The sequence below is a fragment of the Anas acuta genome, chromosome 3 (genome assembly GCF_963932015.1).
Source record: "Anas acuta chromosome 3, bAnaAcu1.1, whole genome shotgun sequence".
NCBI lineage: Eukaryota > Metazoa > Chordata > Aves > Anseriformes > Anatidae > Anas > Anas acuta.
Window position 1 is genome coordinate 74,944,374 of NC_088981.1, and position 15,113 is coordinate 74,959,486.

A 15,113-nucleotide genomic window follows, 5' to 3' on the forward strand; every position below is an offset into this window, starting at 1 on the left:
AGGAATATAGTAATTCCCAGCTGAATTCTGTATGTTTAGTCTGTTATGAATATTCAGATTAGGCAGCATATAAACACTGATATAAAGTGGAGTTTTGTTACCTTTAAAACACTCATAAATATACTAGTGTGAATTTAAGACCTCAGGCATGTTTTTCTTTTTACTTGTAAAAATAAGAAAGCATGGGTAATCCTTAATATGAATTTCTAGTGAGTAGAACGATAATGAAGACAGATGCTTTATTATTGTATACCTTTTATAATTCAGTACCTTGCAACAATTGCTACTTGTTATGGTCTTCATTTCATATTTTTGTTGATGAGACGCAGTGAGAAATTGAATACAGTTATGTTGTAGGCAATGAAAAAGAATTAGTTTGAAGTGTATAAAGTACATTTGTTTTTGTTTTTGTTAACAGTTGGAGCTGAAAATGGACAAGAAGCAATTGAAAGTGGAGCTGTTTTTCTCTTTAAGACATTTCACAAGAAAGAATGTGTTGGTCATGATGAGACGAAGGCTATCAAGCAGATGTTTGGGCCATTTCCATCATCATCTGCTACTGCAGCTTGTAATGCCACATGTCGGATTGCTTCTCACTTCACTGAAGAACAGCTTACAGCCCTCATACAGATGGCTGAAGAGCAAAATGGTGATAACAGAGTGCTCTTCGGTAAAAATATAGTGTTTTCATTTGACATGCATGATTTAGATCATTCTGAGGAGATGCCTGTAAATGGTGAGGCTGATGCACAAAGAATTATAAGCTTAGATTACAAGAAATTTCTGAATAACCAGCTGGATCACTTGAAGAATTACTGTGATGAGAAATCTGATCTCAAGTCTTTGGAAAAAATAGATGATTCTTTTCTATGGTCTGAAGTTGGAAAGTACCTGAATGAATCTCAGGGGGCAACCCCTGGAGGACCAACAACAGAGGATCTCTGCTGTACTTTGTATGAGATGCTTGCTTCTGCCAAAAGTGGTGATGAACTTCAAAATGAGGTACGGTAGAGTATTAACCATGCTGTATGTATTTGGATGTTGCACAAAATCAAAACTATTTCATATTGGATTATGCCAAAATACTTTACTGAAGTATTATCTATGCTTTCTTTGTCTTAAGGAAAATTGCACGGCAGCATCATCTCAATATGCTGGCCAAAAGATAGATACAGCATGGATTTCATGTGAATAGTCCATCTTTCCCCCATAAGAGACAAGTTATTTTTTAGCCATTTGTTCACCTTTTCTGTACTTCCTTTTAAACAGTAGCTATTCAGAAGTGTGGAAACTTGCAAAGCCACACCAAAGGTAACTATACTGGGCAGGTTTCAGAGCCTTCCTGTGGCTGGAAGGGAAAGGAAGTGGAAGGAAAGTTGGAGGACTGTGCAGGTGGTGCTACTTTAAAACTTTGTCATGTCACTTTTTTTTTTTTTTAATAAGGAAATGGGGAGGGTTTATCACAAGAAGGGCAGAGAAAACTTGAGTAGCGCTGAAGCTGGTGGATAAATATAATGGTACAAAGGGGAAGACAATTAAAGACTAGCAAAGAGGCTTTGAAGCCATGTGAAGGGGAGATGAATGGAGGGGAATAGAGCACGGTGTTTGAATGGGGGTGGCAAAAAAATCCTGCAATTTGCTAATCACTTATGACAAATTTTCTGTCTTAGAGGCTTTATGAGAGTTTGATTATGATAATATGAAAAAAATGTGCACTCTCTGTCAATGTATACGTATCTTTTTGAAGATTATTTAGCAGGGATTTAACTCCTTTTCTTTGCCTTTTCTAGAGAGAGAAAAATAGGCTGAAATCTGTATCTTGTGTTGGATTTTTTAAGAATACTTAGTAATAAAATTCTCCCTGTTCTGGTAATCTCTGCTCCCCCACCCAACCTATACCTCTCTGGAACCCTGAAGATATTTTTCTTTGTTGTGAGTGCAAACACTGCATGGTTAGTGTGTTGCCTTTCTTTGCAACAACCTCATTAATTCATTGTTCACTGCATGATGTGGAGGTGGTGTGTGAGAGGACATAAGCCTAATTCACCTTTTGTTAAAAGCTAGATGGCATTTGTGTTTTGCTGTCTGTTAGAGCAGTCATGGCTTGAAAGTTTTTTCTGGGCTTTAGATTTTGCTTTCACTTAGAGTTTTTTGTTTTGTTTTTATTATATCAATTTTGCTGGTGGCAGCATTATGAGCAGATGGTGCTCTTAAACCTGAAGATAACCCATTTCTAGAAATAGGTCATACATTTGCCATATGAGATGGTATAACAAGTATGTGTTTGTGCATACTGAAAATCTTACATTAATTGGGGTGCCACATACATGCTAAAGTCTCTAAGTTCTACAAAATTCTTTTCTTTATAAGCCAGGAATAAAGAGCTATTCATATGAAAGGCTAACTATTTGTAAATTAAAATCCAGATCTGTAAAACGTACTTGCATATTTTAAAACATTTTTGTTTTCTGTTCTTCTGTTTAGGAAGATACCACATAGCCTGTTTATCACGAAAAAAGAAAAGAATGTGTTGGTGGTGAGAATATCAAGGAGGCATAAAATCATAGAACAGCTTGGGTTGGAAGGGACCTTAAAGATCATCTGGTTCCAACTCCCTGACATGGGCAGGGATGCCACAAGTTGACTTGAGTCAGTCAACTTGAGGAGTCAATGAAAATTTTATTTGATCCTTAAGCAAAGTTTATTAAGATTCCAGATCACATTAAGAGTATCATCATGTTTAGATCATTTCAGGGGTAACACGCTGCTTTTTGTAGTGTGTGGAAAGACACAAATGTATGTTGTTTAGCTTTATATCTACTTAATGAACTCTACAAGTAGTTGGAATGATCTTCCTTTTCCATCAGTGTGTAGCTTGTATTTAAAGTGATTGGTGAATTGGTGAAGTACAAGAAGTACCTTGTTCTTTGTTTTCATGTTTAAGAACATTCCACGCTTCCTTTGGGACAGCTTGTTTATCTAAAACATCACTGGTGACTATTAATTAGAGGAAAATTGATTCTTCTGCTTGGAGTGATATGGAAGTTGTAACACTCTCCAAGCATTTAGGACACTTGGTTTTCATTGGGGATGCAGTCTTGTAAAACTAAATGATGGATCCTGGAGTGTGCTTTTCTCCTTGTATGTCATATTCTGTTGATGAGTATGAAATGGTAATGATGCGGTAGTAGACCATTATTTAAAAACAGGAAGAAAGAGCTCATGAAAAACCGTAGAGCTCAGCCTAATAACCATCACTTTTTTCTTTTTTTTTAATTAAAAGTTAGTATTGAGTATATTCCTCAGTTCTTGTTGCCAGTTTCTACTATTGGATGCTTTCAGAATGAAGACTTGAGTCATCTGAGAGTGATTCAGCAACTTTGTCCCTGACCCCTTCCAGGCTAACTTGGAAGAAGCTTGAGTAGTTTGGTGCCTCTGTTGTTACACTGCTTATTTTCAGTGGCTGTTTCTCTTTTTCCTGTGAACTCTTGTCATAATTTATCTACAAAATATCTCTGAATGTTATTTTGGAAATACCTATCTATTTTTTTACTCTGCACAGGTGCATTATCCCTTTATGGGAAGAAAACAGGGAGAAATACTGTATGGAGATGAAATAACTAGAGAAAGAAGGCCTCAGTGGAATCAAAATAAAGATCTAGTTTATACTGCATAGAATATGAAAAAATGTCCAATTTATTCATCTCAGGATAAGGAAAGAACTTTGCCCAAATCAAATTAAGGAACATTGATGTCATTCAGTGTATTAGATTACAAGGTTTCCCAGACAAAATAATGTTAAATGCACTACAAATGACTAGAAGAACACTGGGCTATGACAGGAAACAGCAGAACTATAATACACAAGAAAATTGCAAATAGTCTTTCGTTTATTATGTGAATAGGACATGTGTTTACTTCTCTGTATATAGGGTACAATTGTTTGCCTATAAAGTAAGACTCAAATTTTATTGCTTAAGCTTCTTTTGTCTGCTTTATATTTGTGTGTATGCCTGGCTCTTTGCATTAAAAGGCAGCATAGAGCTTAGGGATATGGTTTAGTGGGGACTGTTAGTTTTAGGTCAGAGGTTGGACTCGATGATCTTGAGGTCTCTTCCAACCTAGAAAATTCTGTGATTCTGTGATATGCAAGTACTTCAGCTACTGTACCAAACTCTTACAGGGGAAATAAATGTTCCTCTTCATTTAATTTCTAAGAATAATTTTTATCATTCCTGCAGAAAGAGTGAGAGTTGGTTTCTGCCTTGTCACAAACACCTGAGAGCATTCAGGTGGTGAAACTGCAATAAGAGACTAAAATGTGGTGATGGGGAGTTTGGAGGTGCTGATGCTTTCTTTTAAGAGTCAAAAGCATTCACCTCAAAGCAAAGTAAACCTGAAGTCAAGAAAGTACAGGGCATAAAATATAGGTTTTATATCATCAAAAGAAAGTAGTCAAAGTTGGGCAGGACCTCTTCCTATGAGTGGATGAACCGCTCCCCCCATGCAGAACCTATCCATTAATATAGTTGTCATCAGAGCCAGGAAGTTATAGCTTTATTATTAAAACCCAGTATTTTTATGCACATTTCAGAATGGAAGTTAATAGATTATTTTTCTGCTTCATTAAATCTGGGGTGTTGTGTTGTTGTGTTTTTTTATCTTCTGGTGTAGTATTTTTGCTTCTCTGAATGCTTGATGTAGCAATGGGCTTTTAGACTGCTTTCCCCATGCTCCTCTATGCAGAGCTCTGTTGTCTCTGAGACTTTTGCCTGTAATGTTTCTTTAGCTGCCTTTGCACTAGTGGTAATATAATGACTTTTTTTTTTATTATTCCTTTTCTGCTTGAGTTCCTCTGTGTTGTTTCTGTTGCCCTATCCCATCATGAGTGTCTGCCAATAAGCTTTGTTGGTCTAACCTCTAAATGTTCTTGGGATCAAGAGCAAGGGGAACTTAACTAATTTGTTAATTCAACCAACTGGCAGGAAGCTCCTCTGTGTCTGCCAGCAGCCTTTCTGAAAGAGAAGCAGAGTGAAGGAAAGCAAACTTTCACTGAATCTGGAGGGGACTTTGCCTGTCAGTGATACAGTACCTTAAGTGAAGGAAGACTCATTAATCCAAGAGTGTGGAAAGCTTTGTCCCAACCTCTCCCCTCCAGACTGTTTCAGAATCTTGTTGCACAGATGTTTAAAATGAACCCTTATTATGTTCTGTCTAGCTTTATTAAAGGCTGTTTTTATGATAACATTTTCTGTGCTACAGTTCTTTTTTTTTAAAAACACTTTAAGAATTACTCCTGAAGAACTTGTTTTTTCCAGACGATGCTACTATGCCTTTTCAATGTTGCCTTTCCTTTCATTTACCCTTCTGGCAGTTCTTTGCCAACTTTTCATTTTTGTATTAGTGCTTGTTTCCATGAATTTAATAAGTCCCCATGTAAAGTGCTGCAGTGTTTTAAATGAAGTTCAGATGTGACACAACTGGTATTTCTTAATTTTATAGGTTAATTAATTGTTAGACCAGCTGATGTATCTCTAGTAAGCCCATGCTACATTTAAACTGTTTTTGATATACCTGCTCTCTGATTTTTTCCATTAAACTCTTTTTAACTTTTTCCTAGTCATATATATATATATATATTATTATATATATATATATATATTATTCACAGTGTTATTACACTTGTAGATGTGTGCTTCCTGACCTACAATTTCATGTGTCAGTTTTTGAAGATTTATGAAAGATTGTCTTGCACTCAGGCTGCAAGAACAGGGAACTCTTTGGTTTCTAGCTTTGATATCTGTACACTTTTATATCTGTACTCCTTCCTCTTCTATCCAAAGTCAAATATTTTTCTTTAACCAGAATTGAATTGTAATTGTAAATTTCAATTAAAATCAGTGAAACAAGGTTGGTAATTAAGACCTGGAAGGTGGTAATTAGGAGTCAAAATTTGTCTTTCAAAACGGAAATCTGTGCTATGGTAAGGGACCCAGTTAGTGAAGTCAGCCAGTCTGTGGAGCTCAGAATGATAAGCAGGTCCGGATACTTTTAAAAGAAAAGACACTAAAGTTGTTCTCTGTGGGGATATGAGCCTATAAATAAAAGAAACATAGCAGGGGATGATATCGCTTTTTTTTTTTTCTTTTTCTCCTCTGTAATAAACTTTTAAGGTGTCTACAGTCTACCCGGTTAAATCTTGTATAGCATCACTGTCTTCTGGAAACATACACCATTCCTCCTAAGTAGGAGATCTGTATGTAAAACTATTATTAAATGATGACTGCTGTTAAATAAGAAAATAAAAAAGTATTCACAACTATAGGTTATAGAGTCTTTTCTGGAGATAGAGAAACTTGGGTTTAAATGTGTTTGTCCCCTCCTGAATTTCAAAGGCAGTGCTTAGAGAAAATCTAATTGTGTTACTTCTCCAATGCTATCCTTGAGACTAGGAAATAACTTGTATTTCTAAAACGGTGCATACTTCAGCCTGTAGTGGTCAGTCTTTTTAGAATTTCTTCATGTCTAAATGAAAATACAATAGATTTGGCATAAGAAGCAGTAACCTTACAATTTGCAGCTTGCAAATCACAGGGCACACTGTCCATGGTAAACCATGACTGGTCAGTGTAGCTAATTCTGGTCAGAATGGAAGCTATAGAGTTCAATAGGCAACAGATTTTTATTTATTTATTTATTTATTATTTTTCTCTAGGAGCCCTTTAGTTTCAGCTGTTCGTTGTTTTTTGGCCCTGTCCTGAGCTCCTCAAACTATGAAAAGATAACTTTTTTTTAAATAGAGACGGCCTGTGTTAGATTTGTCATTTGTTTTAACATTGAATGCTAAATTAATTTCAGATACGCATATTCTATAAACTAGTTGGTTGCGAAAGGAGGTGAGACTTTAAATTTCCCCGGATAATCTTCATTATTGTGTTTACTGGATTTTTGAGGGGAAAAACTGCCTCACAGCGCTGCAAGAAAGGAACGTTTTGAGAGGCTGGCTAAATTTCACCTTCAGCTATCATGATGAACTTAAAGCCCCATAGTTCTTGGGTTACTATCACTTCCTTTACCTGATGCAGCCCCCTCTTATTTTGAACGAAGCTTCCTTCCTTCCCCTTGCCAAGGTGAGAGGCTTTTTTTCGTGATGGATTTATTGCATTAAAGTCATAGAACTGAAGTACAAATTGTTTCTTTTGCTAGTATGTTCTTTAAGTTCAGAAACTTGTTGTTTTGTTGCAGGTTCCTTCTCAGTAGAATCTCGTAAAAATAAGTGGAATGAGCCATTGAAGTACTTAAAATTTAACCTTATGAGCAATTTAATGAATTATCGTGTGTAGGAAATAAATACTCCTTGTGTTTCAAGTATTCTTGATTATGTTGTAAAGTGACCTTGATTTCAGATGTGTTAAATTGGTCTCCTAAAATTAAGTATCTATAAATTATGGGTGTTTGTTATTCAGGGAAATCATTCATTTTGTTTCCTTCAATAAGCAGGAATCTGTAATGGTCATTTTTCTCTTAAGAGAAAATGAATACAGTCTTAATTTATATGACCAAATTTCTAATATCCTTTAAAAGCCTAACATTATTTATATGAACATGTCAATTTTTTTCAATTTGCAAGCTAGGAGAAATGTAACAATTTGAAAGGACATTGAAATACAGTTCAACAAGAGTGTATTTAAGAGTTTATAATGCAAACCAGCTACAAAAGGAATTTTGAATTCCTGCAGACTACAGACACTTATTCACTCCTTCGCTTAAGTGAATGGAAGTGCATATACAGCTTTGTACATAATCACGGTACTTCAGAATAAGACTAAGCCGGTGTATAAATTTTTATTTCCTACCAGTGATTTAGTGTGCATTTTGTCAGTAGCACACACTGCAGATACTGTTCTCTGTATTTGCTGATTTCTTGCTCATTCTGAAACACTTGCTTTCAAGGGTAGTCAGAATTTTAGTGTTAAATTTTATATATAAAAACCATATGTTCTGGTTGTTAGTATCGAGGGGGAAAAAAAGTGACCTGAGAGAGACTCAACTCTTATTTCTAAACCTGAATTCAGATTAATAATTCTCAGGTCTGTTCTGTGAGTGCTCCCTGAGCAGCATGAATATGTAATTCATGTTAAGAGCTCTGAACTCTTCACAGCTCATGGGATAATACTGACTGTGAAAAATGCCTTGGCATTTCATTTGTTGCAGACTGGTGTGACACTTAGGTGCTGGCTCTGAGATCCCACTTCTGACATACCGTGCAGGCTCCAAGAGAGATGCTTTAGAGAAAAAGGCTGTGTTAGCCACATTCAGCACTATCTGCTCACACTCAGTCCTTGGCTGATGCTTTTGCTTGGCTTGGGGTGCAAGTGGAGCTGGTTTGCAAGTGCTCCCCTGGTTACAAACTGACATCGGTGTACTCGTGAGTGCGTCTGTGCACCCAGAAGCTTCTCTGTTCCCTGTCAAAGCCACAGCTTGGCTTTTCTGTGTAAGCTGCCTCTCTTTTCTTCTGGCTTGGGACTCCCCCCCACCCCCGCAGCTCTCCTCACTTGTCCCAGGCAGAGCTGAAGGTGCTCTGAGAGTTCAGATCGTGGCTGCTGTTCTCCCAGGTACGCTCCATGTCAAAAGGAGGCTGGGCAGAACTTGGGGCTGATGGAAATAGTTTTAGTAAGCAGCCTGTAGAAAATCTAGGGGAAAACACTTTTTGAAACACAATGCATAGCATAATGCACTAAGGTGTAAGTAAGTAGCGCAGCTTGTTAGTGGATGGGGACGTTATATGAACTAGGAGCTGTAGTTGGTGGTGAAGTGGCTGACTTGGCTGTCCAAAGGGGAGGAAACAGGAGAGGTGAGTGTGTTTTGAAAACTGATTTAGGCTTTAAAGTGATGAATGCTAATCATTCAATATGCATAATGCAAAGACAAAACCTCTAGAATAAAAAATTCTGGAATAAAATCCTAGCATAATTAAAATAAGCTGGATGTTTGTTCTCAGTTTTGAAACAGTTTTGATTTTACTAATTGTGTTAGTCTGTACCTATGATTTTAACGTAAGCTACAGAGTAGATTTCTGAACTGTGTGTATAGCTGATATTTTACATGCACAGCCAGCAAAGTAACACCAGTAGAAAATTAGAATTGCATTTGTGTTTGCCTTTGCATTTTTATGAGACTTGCCCACAGAGGAATTGGATATCTGGATGTAGACTCACTGATTGGTCTTTACTGATTTTTAACTATCAACACGATAAAACTCACTGGATTAAACTAAAGTAGTCTTGTGCAACTGATGCAGCAGGTGTAACAATAAATACATAAAACATTTAACAAAAATGAAGAGGGTAATGCTACTACATCATTTTTGTTCAAGATGGAAAGGAGATTACATTATGATTTCTTTGTTGTAAAAACTTGGAATAAAAAGCTTGTTCTAGATGGAGCAGTTGTAGACATTAATTTTTATAAGCTTTCATATTTATTACAAGTTATTTATCATAGGACATAAAAGATGTTGTGAAACAGCTTTCAAGTGTATGTATGTATATATTATAAACACACACATGTATAGTGTGTATATATGTATAAAGCACACCTTTAGTACTATCTTGTATTACTCCTCGCAGTTTATTAAAGTCCTGAGCTTATTAGGTTTGTGAAGGCTACCTGTAGAAATGGCAAATAAAAGTCATGGTACATTGTTTTGTTATGTAGAAGTCATTATTAAATCTTTTGTTATTAATGTTAAATTTAAGTTCATTTAAGAACAAAATTGTAGAAGTTAGCTGCTTGAAGGTATTTGCAGGAGGAGTCTTGTCCTTCTGACTCTTCTCATTTAAAGTACCTGAAATAAATATTTAATATCCTGCCCCTATTGGAAAATGTTTTATTGGCTGATTATATTTCAAACATGTCAACACCTGTAAGTTTATGTCCCATTGTAAAGACATTCGTTGTAAGCACTGCCAGATATTTTCAGTGTTACAACTGCATTTCATTTTTGATCTTAGGTGGAGAATGTGTTAATAAGAGCCCCTGTTGGTAGGGAAAGCAGTTTGAGCAGATGACTTCAACATAGCTATGTATAGAAGGTGCTAAAAAATAATTGGAAAAGTGTTCACAGGAGGTGAATCACATAGAAGGTAGCATGTGAAATAAAGCATGAAAAACTGAGGAAACGAAATATGAAAAAATAATTGTCAGACTGACTTGTTGCAACGTAACAATAGTACAGACATATTTAGTGTGGGAGTAATGCATCAATGGACTGTGGCTTGCAGGAAAAGGCACTCAGATAGAGGGGAGGGGACAGCAAAAGACTGGCAGCAAAATGCAAATGTTTTGTAAATACCGATTGTTCTTATTAGTGAGGAAAAATCTCACCAAGAGTTTTGGTTAGCTTTGAGATTCTAAAAATTTTTCCATCACTGTCATAGCTTTTGCAATAGCTCAGTAATTTTATTTATTAACAAATGAACATTAGCTCTCAGAACTATTGCACAGAGCAATTGTATACTCCTTGTGAGGCACTCTTCAAATCCCAAACTGTAAAGCTTGATTATATTCTCAGTTAGTATTATGACCTGTTTGATGTTTAAAAATTGTTGTGTTAATACACTGGCTTTCTAAATACTGCACAGTTTTCAGATACTGTAAATTTTCTGCTCACTTTGGACATGGGAGTTCAGTTACCTATGAGGACTTTAAGCAATGACTGAGAATCAGGAGTAGATTATTATTTCAATAAATACTCAATACTAATTTTTATGGATTAATAATTTTATAGCTAGACTCCCAGTACTGTTTAGTAATGGGAATTGACTTGTCGCACATTGGTACAAGTTTTTCATTGTTATTGAATCATTCACCTCTTAATTTAGTAGTGTTTGTAGTATTTTTTGTTTTTGTTTTCCAATATCAAAAAAATCTGAAGTGATGGTTAAAATGTTGTCTAAAAGCTGCATAAGGCATTTCAGAGGTTATAGATAGTTTACTTACGGTGACAGAAGGAAATGGCAGTACTTACCTGACTTCTAGAGATGTTCATCTTTTGCTCCTGGAGACTTTGTCAACCAGCCTTAATAGTGATCATAAAGTTTAGGATCCTATCTAGGGTTCTTGCGTGGGTGTTTACAACTGGTTATGAATCCCAAGCTTTTGTATCACAGTTAAGAAGTTTGTTAGAAAACATGGAGTAATATCTAGTAATTTTTCCTAGTCCCTTTGTACTTGGGACATTGTAAAGAACAGGAATTAATCATAGACAGAATAGTTTTTTTTAACAGCTCAGATTCCTACTGCTTTCTCTTATTTCATTATGTCCCCACAGAATTTACTCAAATCTCATCTCCTTTGTCATCTTTGGAGAAGGTAAAAGACTTTTGTCAGGGAACTTTACTGAGGACAATCTAAATTTCTTTTGTCACTATATTACTTTCATGTAAATGTTTACTAAAAGTTAATTTGTTAGGTTTGTCTCTTAAAAATTATCACACAGAGCTTTACAATAGGAATTTGTTCACATCGTAGAAAATAATCAAAATTCTTGCTTTCTTTCTTAGAAATTTTCTTAGTTAATATCAATAAATAAAAGCGGTAATTCAATCGTGAGGTCATTTCAGGACAACAGTTGTTGATCTTTAACCTCCATTTTGACTTAACAGCTAATTTAAATGTTCATTGATATTTATGAACAACACCACGTGAAAACTTTGGATACGATACTATGTTGTAGTAACTTGATCTGCATTTTCCTTAAAGAATCACTAAGCTATAACGTTATCTTTTAATTTAGTCTGTGCATGTACTCTTGCATCCAAGATATTTTTGAGTCAGAGCAATGTGTCTCATAAAACATATTTGCTTTTAAGCATCAGAGTGACTCTTCATTTTGTTCAGTAAAAGAACATTCTAGCCCTAACAAATTAACATATCACAAAGCTTATTCCCTGTTACCTAGTTCATAGAGAGCAGTACCCATTATGGGAAAGTACAGATATATATGGATCACCCCTGTGGTGTTTCATCTTTATCTTATCGTCAAAGCTTCTAACTTGGTATGACTCTGGCTTTTCAAGCTCAAAATCTTCTCTTTGTAATTTTATTAAAATTACTAAGAATTTTATACTCAAACAATACAAAGCTTGGGTCTCATTATTCTTAACCATAAAGCTTATCTGTTCACCTTTCAAATAGAGAAAATAATCTAGTTATTTTTGATACAGTTTTCTCCTTTTCCAGTTTTGGCCTTCGTTTTGAAATCAGAGTCTGTAGTACACAGATCCGTTGATGTCCAAGGAGTGTTGAAACAGCAAGGATGACAGAAATCTTTGAATTTTTATGAAAACAGAGCCATGCTGTTTCCCTTCATAAGAAAGCAAATTGAATGGAGTTTGAGTGCTGGTTTTTGAGGATAGGACTTAAGATATGATGAAAGAGCCACAGTGAGAGCCAAGAGATGGCTAGGGTTCATCCTGGTGCTAAGAGCTGGTTGATCTCCTTCCTGTCAGTAACTTTTCCTCTTTCCTGTCGACTTCTTCAGTTTTGTACTGAGAGAGAGCTTGTATCTTTGAGGTGGCATAAGGCTTGATCTATTCATGGGAACTTTTGAATCAGCTCAAATATATCATTAAACTTAATGAGATTTTTTTCTAGAGCGAGACAGTCTGTAGTTGATAGAGTTCTTGCCTTTTTATTTTCATCCTAAGAAGTAATTTCCAAATCCAAATGAAGACATAAGGAATCACGAGATCTGCAAGATGCGATCAGATGGCACCTGAAAGATGAAGGGTGACTAAGTTAACTAAACACAAAATCATATCCTTCCAAATCATTTTAGGTTGGGGGGAGGGGGGGAACAAACCCAAACCCACAGCTGCTTAAGTCATAAGATTCATAATTGTGGGTTTCCTGTGGTTCTTGATATTCCAGGCTTTCAGCTTTCCCATATCTACTGCAGTGGGAGTGGGGCTTTGCTGGCAGAAGCAGATGGTGCTGGTGCTTGCTGCTGGATTTGCTGGGGTGTGTGGATGCCACTGTGCTCACCCTGCAGCCATTTCAGGGTCATAGAATCATAGAATCATAGAATATCCTGAGTTGGAAGGGACCCTTAAGGATCATCAAGTCCAACTCTTGACACTGCACAGGTCTACCCAAAAGTTCAGACCATGTGACTAAGTGCACAGTCCAATCTCTTCTTAAATTCAGTCAGGCTCGGTGCAGTGACCACTTCCCTGGGGAGACTGTTCCAGTGTGCAACCACTCTCTCTGTGAAGAACCCCCTCCTGATGTCAAGCCTAAACTTCCCCTGCCTCAGCTTAACCCCGTTCCCGCGGGTCCTGTCGCTGGTGTTAATGGAGAAAAGGTCTCCTGCCTCTCGACACCCCCTTACGAGGAAGTTGTAGACTGTCAGAGCAGAAGGTGAAAAAAGACTGATTTGGATCAGTCTCTTTACCAGCCACTTAGATATATCTATCCCTTTGTCAAACTTGGAAGTTACCAGAGAGGCTCAAAATTTGTTTAGTAGTTCACTTATGTGTAGGTGCACAATGATTTTGTAGGACTTGTTTCCATGGAAAGCTATGCTAAAAACTCATCTTTGCTTAGTTGAAACAGTTTTCTTCTTTTTGCACACACCCCCAAAAATCCAAAAGGCTGTGCTTCAGGCAAGACTTTCTTTGGCTTCTTGCCCACTTGGGTGCATAGCAAGCCCTGGTGCTGGGCAGCAGAGGCTGGGGCTAGCCAACACCAGCGGCCTTCCACAGCGCTGCCCTGAGGAAGCTTGCTGTGCCTGGCAAATTTACATGGACAATCCTAAAATGTGGACTTTGCTGTCCTAATTGAGAGAGAAGTAGATTTCAGGATTAGAGTTGCTTGTTGCTCTTCATTGTTCACCTCTGTTAAGGAACAGAGTAAGGTGCTTGGCTTATTGGTGTTTTCCTGTACATAGTTGCTGCATATGGGAGTAGCAGAAGTGTTGGACTGCCAATGGACAGTTCTGCACTCCGTGAAGCTGTTCTGAAATCATAGAATCATAGAATATCCTGAATTGGAAGGGACCGATTGGGAAGGGATCATGGAGTCCAACTCCTGGCACCACACAGTTCTACCCAAAAATTCAGACCATGTGACTAAGTGCACAGTCCAAACACTTCTTAAACTCTGTCAGGCATGGTGCTGTGTCTGCTTCCCTGGGGACCCTGGAAATTGTCGGGTTTTGGAATTGTTTTCCTCTAACAGTATCCGCAGGTTCTTCTTTTGCAGACAAGATTTCCATTCCAACTGTGGCCATTTTGTAAGTAACTTAAATCCCAAGCACTAGAAAAAAAAAATGTTTTGGATGGTTGAGTCTAATACAAACCCTGCATATTAATGCATCTTTCTGTGAGTTAAAGTCAGGTTTTCTTATTTCTTATCCAATTCAATTGTTCTCAATACAGAATGAAAAAGGCATCTGCTGTCTCCTTTTAAAAATGTCTAAAAACAGCATAACTTTTCCTCCCTCTGGGAGAATTTGGATTTGTATTACTGCAGTAGTGATGCAGGGATCTGTGTAGTATCTTTACAAATAATCATTCAGTAATTCCAAGTGGGCCTATAGCTTTTGCAAGGATGGCACCTGCTCCGTGTGCTTAGAAAAGTGGCAAGTGAAGCAATTAGCTAATTTTAGGATATTTTTTTTTTTCAAAATTCATAAACAGATGATCCCAGAATACTTCTGAAGATAAATACTAGTTTAAGGAATCTTATAACAGTAAGTTTTTCCTACACTTAAATTAGTCTTCAGGGCTTGTTTTTTTTTAAAAGCCACATTAGTGTAGTCTGCTGTTTGTAGCTGGGTTTGACGTATTTCTAATTGCCTGAGTCTTTAGGCTAAATGAGCTGGTGGAAATACCCATGTAGTTCCGTGTTTCAAATTTTCAAAATTAGTGCATCTGTGTGAGTTCCTAATTAGTCAGTGTTAAACACCGATAGCAGTAGTAATCTCTGCACTCTATTTACTTTGGCTTAGAAATGTTATGAAAACTTGCTTAGGTGCTTTGTGTTTTTGCTTTTGTTGCTTTTGTCAAGTGTGGTTGGCAGTTTTAGACACACAAGGAGCTGGAGAAGGC

General features: G+C 36.8%; 1 protein-coding gene across 4 annotated transcripts in view; it reads left to right on the top strand.

The window, feature by feature from the left end:
* Window positions 1–15,113, top strand: part of ASCC3 (activating signal cointegrator 1 complex subunit 3) — a 280,038-nt gene that overhangs the window by 24,173 nt on the left and 240,752 nt on the right. For all 4 annotated transcript variants that reach the window (XM_068677837.1, XM_068677841.1, XM_068677840.1 and 1 more), the window contains exon 4: window positions 419–1,002. In XM_068677837.1, coding sequence (XP_068533938.1) covers window positions 419–1,002 — 584 coding nt within the window. The remainder of the gene's footprint in view (window positions 1–418; window positions 1,003–15,113) is intronic.